This window comes from Sinocyclocheilus grahami, unplaced genomic scaffold (assembly GCF_001515645.1).
Source record: "Sinocyclocheilus grahami isolate Dianchi unplaced genomic scaffold, SAMN03320097.WGS_v1.1 scaffold1242.1, whole genome shotgun sequence".
Taxonomy (NCBI): domain Eukaryota; kingdom Metazoa; phylum Chordata; class Actinopteri; order Cypriniformes; family Cyprinidae; genus Sinocyclocheilus; species Sinocyclocheilus grahami.
Window position 1 is genome coordinate 257,065 of NW_015506421.1, and position 7,494 is coordinate 264,558.

General features: G+C 35.6%; 1 protein-coding gene, 1 long non-coding RNA gene and 1 other non-coding gene across 3 annotated transcripts; 1 reads left to right on the top strand and 2 right to left on the bottom strand.

Moving 5' to 3' along the window:
• The first annotated feature begins 2,110 nt into the window (after window positions 1-2,110).
• Window positions 2,111-2,863, top strand: LOC107568416 (putative nuclease HARBI1). The gene has a single exon (XM_016254393.1). It carries the CDS (start codon window positions 2,111-2,113, stop codon window positions 2,861-2,863), a length of 753 nt encoding a protein of 250 aa, XP_016109879.1.
• Window positions 2,864-3,355: 492 nt separating this feature from the next.
• On the bottom strand, window positions 3,356-7,095 carry LOC107568419 (uncharacterized). The gene is made up of 3 exons (XR_001606752.1): window positions 7,017-7,095; window positions 4,451-4,454; window positions 3,356-3,366 (listed from the first exon to the last, which is right to left on the bottom strand). It is a non-coding gene; the product is annotated as an uncharacterized lncRNA (long non-coding RNA).
• On the bottom strand, window positions 3,790-3,862 carry trnar-ccg (transfer RNA arginine (anticodon CCG)). The gene has a single exon. It is a non-coding gene; the product is annotated as a tRNA-Arg (tRNA).
• Window positions 7,096-7,494: the final 399 nt, after the last annotated feature.

Genomic DNA, 7,494 nt, shown 5'->3' on the forward strand with positions numbered 1-7,494 from the left:
AAATCTGATGCAGTTGGTGACATGAACAAAGAACCTTATGTAATAATTTTTACTTAGTTGTAAGGGAATTAATCATTATTAATTCATTCAGGTTTATTTCTAGCTCAGGTTTTAAAAGAACTCGATCTGAGAATTCGAGGTCCACCTGATCAAAACTGACTTTGACTTTCAATAGTTTATACTTTTATCTCTATTAAGAAAATCCCTACACTTACTAATACAAATCCTTAGAACAGTACTGTATATTTCATATCAAAACAAGCACAAGCACGTATTTGTTAATACAATTATTTTTTAACATGAAATTAGTTTCTTATTCCATAAAATGCAGTGAAGTATTTGTTTTCTCATTTACAGTGTACCAAATGTAGGCTACTTTTTAAACTTGTGTCCATGCAATTTGGTTTAATCCAAAATTGTACTTATTAAAGGAACACTTTCATGCTTGTGTGTGGTCTTAGATTCCTATTCATTTTGTAAATACAGCCTAAGCCTAACAGTTTAAGAACAATCACACCAGGACAGATGAAAAACGGTCCACAAATACAAGTTTATTTCAGCTTTTGTATTTAAATTAAAACAACTAACAACAGACACTGTTTTAAAGCATTGCAAGCTACAGCACAACGAACTGAAATCAAAGTAAGTTACAATTAGCTTAAGTGTGCTGAATGTCTGCAATCATTCAGTCAGTGACGACTGCACAAAACGTGCAAACTAATAAAAACATTATAAACTGTTACAAAATGATAAACAAATGTAGTTTAGGCATAGGTTTGTGCAACGCTGTAAAATATTTACCTTTTTTAAAATATTCCATTAAACCTGCTGAGATACAAGGAGCGTGAACTGAAATTCTCAGTTCCAATTGGTTCCACGTGCATGTCCGGGAAACTCATGAATATTCATGTTTGCTCCACCCACTGAAACCGAAAATACTCAGGACACCATCAAATTATGCTTTTAGGTTTTTTTCGTTGCCTTTTTGCCACCACGTTTTGATGGTGATTTTTAGCGTGCTCTTTGAGCATGCTCTGGCTTACAGGTCAGCTGCTCCTCCAAAACCATGAGGAGATACGCCATCTAGTCACGTAACTCTTCTTGCTGGCTTCTATTTTTGTTTATTTTCTTTCAATTGAGAGTTTCATGTTCTGAGTTAAGTTTTGCCGCAACGCCGTGTCTCAGAGTTCACCTCGAGTCTGTGACAGCCTCAAAACTTCAATCAGCCCACAACTCCGCATCTTCAGCCAATGCCCAACCATTGGCTTCCCAAGACATCACATCAACACTGAACTTCCAGCCAATCAGCAACCTCGGGAAACCCCCTTTCTTTAATGATGACAACAAAGGAAACCCCCCTACACAGGCAACACAAGTATCTCCAGGTTCTAGCTGAACTGGTGCATTTAATATAAATTTTAACCTCATTGAGGAACTCAATGCGAGGGTTAATTGATGGTTGTTCAGGTCTATGCAATTGCACATATTGCTATAAACTTGGGATTTCACATTTTCATTCTCTTAAACTCATTCTTTCTCTCTTCCTGCAACTTGTATGAATATGTGAGTGCGTGTGTTTATGTGTTAGATTAGTTTATATTGTTTTAGGGTGGGCTGCACCAACAAGGATTAAGCTTTAATCTAGATTAAATCAAGGTTTATCTAATAATTACGTTGCACCAAAGTTTAAACCTTGCTTAAAAATAAGCAGGCTTACATTTAAACCATCATTTTGATCCTGGATTTAATTTCACAATAAACCTGGATTAACTATAATCTTGTTGCTCCATCACTTTAAACTCAGATTTAAATTTCAGTTAAGGATTAACTTTAAACTTGCTGTTGAGGAGGTTTAAATTCTCAAAATGGCAGCACTTATTTGGTGGATTGGAGAAAATGAAAGAGTTCCTCGCAGAAAAATAAGGGACCGTCTCAACCCTGTTGAGTTTTATGATGGTGATGAATTTTCAAATCGGTACCGATTCAGCAAGGAATCTGTGATGAGATTAAATAAAAAAATTGAACCTGCAATTAGACATGGTAGTGACCGAAATGCAGCCATACCTCCTATGCTCCAGCCTTGCACTTTTACTCTACTGGTTGTTTCCAAATGGTGCATGGGGACCTTTTTGGAGTACACAAGTCAACAGTGAGCAGAATTGATGGAAGAGTATCACAGGCAATTGCAGCCTTGAAAAATCAGTATATAAGGTTTGCCCCAACAGGAGAAACATCTGCTGGATTTTACAGAAGAGCTGGTTTTCCAGGAGTTATAGGAGCAATTGACTGTACTCACATTCCCATTCAAAACCCAGGTGGAGAAAATGGAGAGTTGTTTCGCAACAGGAAGGGCTACTGTTCCATCAATATTCAAGTTGTGTGTGATGAGAAGGCCCAAATCACCAACATTGTAGCTCGATGGCCAGGATCTACACATGATAGCAGGATCTTTGATAACAGCCACCTCTGCGCTCTGCTTGAAAGCCATGCATTTCAGGGCCACCTAGTAGGTGACAATGGATCCCCCTGTTGCGCCTACCTACTGACACCCATCCTGAACCCTTCAATGCCAGCTGAGAAACGATACAACACCTGTCACATTGCAGCAAGAGGTCTTGTCGAGAGGGTGTTTCCCTGCCTGCAGAATGGGCTTCGAACAAAGCTTGATACAACACTGGCAGTCATTGTTGCTCTGGCAGTGCTGTATAACTTTGGGAAAAGACTTGGAGATGAGGTGCTACCAGAGTTTGAAGTGGATTACCGAATTGGGAACACAGAGGAAGAAGGAGAGGAGCACAATGCTGCCAATGCAAATGGCAATGCTGTCCGGAGGACCTTGATTGAAAACCATTTCACTGCATAATAGCAGTGTGTATGTGTATTTGTATTTATATAGCATGTAGTAGTGTATAGTATGAAGTATAGTACAGTAATGTAGTAAATGCAGTATAGTATGTAGTTTATATATTTATGCATGTATGCTACTTTAAAAGTGGTCACTTTTATGCAGCACACATTCCTTACCTTACATTACCAGTTTTGTATTTAGTCAATACTGCCCTTTTTCTAAAAAAAAAAAATGTACCTTTTCTTTTATTGCAGTAATACGACAGTAACATGCATTTATGATATTACATAACTATTAACAAGTTATATATTTAATCAAACAAACAAACAAATATATAAATAAATAAATAAACGGATAGTTGATATCTTTACAGAAATAATAGCCTATTGTTTACTAGTCATATATTTAACAAATAAATAAATAGTTTTTCGTAATGTTTCCTTCATTTTCAATCTATTTCCTACATTGCTACAACTCACTAAAAACTATTTGTACTTGTAGTTCTGTAGTAAGTTTTTCTTTTTGAATCTGTAATACATCTGTAAAGAAGCACCTCTCTCTGTAACTTGGCATTTTCAATTTGAATTACATTCTTTTCTTTCTCTAATTGTAGTAATTCAAGATGATTTTCGCTGAAATCAATTTTTTGTCTTTTGCTCTTTGGGGGTTACGAAGCTACGAGAATACTTTTTGTGCGCAAAGAAAATAAACAATAATTTATTTAACAATTCTTCTCCCCCGAGTTTGCCATTTTGGAGAGTACCCAAGAATGTAATCGGCGTTAAATTAGGGGGGAAAGATAGTGGAAAAATATAGTCAGTACATGAGCATATGAGCGGAAAAGATTCTACAGCGGATTCCGTCACGAATGAAACATGAGCAGATTTATATAGTATGTATGTTATTTGAAAGTATGGTGCAAAAGGTGCATGTCACAGAACCGACCCAGATGGGACTCGAACCCACAATCCCCAGCTCCGGAGGCTGATGCCTTATCCATTAGGCCACTGGGTCATCACAATTTCGATGTGAAAACATGCTGTTTTGAAATATACCATAGGCAACTGCATTATTATATTATTATATTATTATAAAGCTGTATTATTGGGACAGTAGATTTGTTTGTTTTTTTTTCAGTGAAAATTTGGCCTTGTGAGATGACCGTGCGATATCGCGAGGACCATTGTCCGTTGAAAACATGCATTTTTTATGTGTTTGCTATTATCATTACCTTAATAAATAACATATAACAATTTCAAGAATACAAATAAATACAAAAAAGATAAGTATTATATTAACAGCAAAATCCGAGAGTTAATATACAAAACTTGTCAAGTACATAAACTAGGCTACATAACATAAACTGCCGAGATGTCAGAGAAACGTAAATATTTCTTCCAATAAAAACATGCGTTTTTATAGTATTAATACACAGTGGTACGTCACTGCTAGATAGAGTTTATCAAGAACCAGCTCCTAATCAGAGATTATATTTTTATGGGGAGATACCAGCCTTCGCGGCTCTACCTTTGGAGAAAGCGTAACAGTCTTATACCACGTGCGAGTTGATAACCAATGACATTATAGCATTGACGTCATTACATTTCTGTCAGAAGGTGCGTTCCATTTGACCGTAAGTGGACTGCGAAGTGGACATCACAGGGTATTGCCATCTAAGTGAAATTCCAATCCGAAGCAACTTCTGACAAGAAGTGAAAGCCAATAGACCGTTCCATTGCAACAGCAGCGCACAGCAGCAGCCCTGCGCTTCCGTCATTTTGGAGTGAAAGCGACTTGGCAGCCCACTAGCTTCGTGCTGTTTAAAAAAAACGTACATTAAAGCTGAAATACAACCTGAATTATGACAACAATAACGTTCAATCACTAGACTAGTGATAATCAAACCCTTTTAACAGTTTATTTTACAGTCTTCCATTTTTTTCACAAAACCTTGCTCTCTAGAATCCATGTCCTTTTTCGGTTGAAATTATAATGTTCACGTTATAAACATTATAACGTAATAACATTATAACAGCATTATAAACACTGAATTAATACCAACATATGAAATTAAATGAATGACATAAATATATAACAGCTTGAGGAAACTGTTTTTCTTATATTAATGTCCGTTAAAGGAAGGCTTAGCGTAAACAAAAAAAACTTTATGTAAAACACACGATTACACACACACACACACTTGTTTTGATGCATTGTGGGGGTCACCGGTCAGAATTGCTATAGTGGGGACCGCCCTTGATTCCTACGATCCTAGAGACCTAAAAAAAATAATCTGACAAAAAAACTAAAAAGCCTGTTAAAAAGTATCACTTCAGATTAAAAATATTTGGCTACAAAAGTTATAAACATGACACAGTGGTCACTTGTGGGGACATTTCAGCTATTGTGTATATCTGGGGTCCGGCTAACACACAACCAGTTTTTGGTCATTGTGGGGATTGAATCTAAACACAGCAAACACCAGTTTTTGGTCATTCTGGGGATCAAATCTAAACACAGTAAACACCAATTTTTGGTCATTGTGGGGATCAAATCTAAACACACTAAACACCAGTTTTTAGTCATTGTGGGGACTGAACTCACACTCATTTGATCATTTGTATAAAGTTATCACAAAATAAACAGACTTCAACACATTTTAAATGTGCATTTTTTAAAAGCCGTTTGTAAAGATACAATATACTGTGAATAAAATAGGAGCTCCAAACAAAAAATGCTATTGTTTTGTGTGTTCTAGATGTTCTTTTTAATACAAAGTAAAAAAAAACCTTTGACAAACAAGTAATCTGCAATCTAAATAGTTTCTCAAAACTCAATACATTAATAGGTCAGCAAGTCAACAATTAACTCTTGCATAAACTCTTTCATGCCTGTGTTCATAGATGACACTAATTTGAGTGTAAAAAGACAACAAATAAAATTCATAAACCCTTCATGACACATTCTAAACAGTTTCTTAAAACTTAGTACCAACAAGTACAACAAACAACTTCAGTATAACTCTTGAATGCCTGTGTAAACATTTAGTTACATTAAATAACTGAGGATGGAAACTCAGTAAGACTCACCAATAACTTGTCTCGGAAAATCAGCAACCTCATATCAGCAATACAGTTTATGTTTAACTACAAACAAATCATTACATCAATAAGGATCATTTGAAACACTTAAGACAATATATAATAAAATATAACTGAATTCACAAATTGTATAAAGACCCTTGAACCATGTGGCCTAAACACAAAAACATGGTTGGTGTCAAAATTAACATTTTATTTGCAGAGCAGAGATATGCCCCTGGTTTCACAGACAAGGCTTAAGCCTAGTTCCAGACTAAAATGTAAGCCTGAGCGGTTTCAACTGAAAGAAACGCACTGATTGATCTTAAAATATATCAGTGCCTTTGTTTTGTCTCAAGATGCACACCAGTAATGTTTTTCTAAAGCAGGTTTATAAAAATTATTTAAATGTCCTAATTGAACTTTGGCCTAATCCTAGTTTAAGCCGGGCTCACACTGTACAATTTTTAAAAGTCCTTTAGGATTGCACTTGTCAGACTGTACGAACATGATAATCATGTCACACTCAGTTGTCATTAATGTCAGACTGTACGACGGTAAGTTTTCCGGAAGAAAACTTGTCCGGAGTTTTACCTTATCAACCCATACACGTTAAGTGACTGTGAGCTGCATTACACGCTGGGCTGAAATGTTGGCTATCATGAAAAGTATATGAATGGCTGCAATACCAGCGTATTTAAGAAGAATAGTGTAAGTACACACCCACACAAAAACAGCAGAGCAATCAGTGTTTATATGTTGCAAAGGCAACGTATCATATGAATTCTGTGAGCGGAGGACGGGAGCACCGGAGTTTATGGTGGATAGAATAAATCTCTAGCATTAATTCTGATCATGGCTTGTCTTGAAAAACAAAGACAGTTTGACGTTCGTCGTAGAAGTCACACTGCAGGATTGTGCGCCAAATCTTCTGACACTGCCAGAATTTCGTTGGAGGTCAAATTTGATTGCAATGGCTATTAATTGGCTGTCGGTGAACATGTTAAACCAGTAATCAAAGACTACAGATTTTATCCTAGGATTATAGGAATCTTTTAGGATTTTCAAAATTTGTCTCAGACGATCACATTTTTAAAATTTTTTTTATTATTATAATATATGAAACACAGAATGACATTAACATACTACATGCCAGGGAGCAAGAAAATAATGTACCTTTTAAAAAGATTCACAGTTTTTACAGCTTTCTTATTGGAAGAGTCAGAAATCAAATACATATATAGTTTTAACTCTTCCAGAAAAAGGTTAAAGAAAGGCTTACACTTACAATATTTACATTTGTGTACAAAATATTTGGCGAGAAACAAAATAAGATTGAGTAAATAAAAAACATCTGATTGTTCCCTTTCAAAATGTGTATAACCCAGAATAACATTTTTATATTTCAATGAAATTTCAGGAATTATACCACAAAAAATACTCAAAATGTTTTCCCACAGATTCTTAGTATACTCACAATACCAAAATAAATGAGTCAAATCTTCAGTTTGGAGTCCACAGGAGGAGCAATTTACATCAAAATCCTCAGAAATAAACCTTTGTAAA

Excerpts from the sequence above, each read along its gene's own strand:
- LOC107568416 (XM_016254393.1), top strand. The coding sequence starts at position 2,111 with ATGGTGCATGGGGACCTTTTTGGAGTACACAAGTCAACAGTGAGCAGA.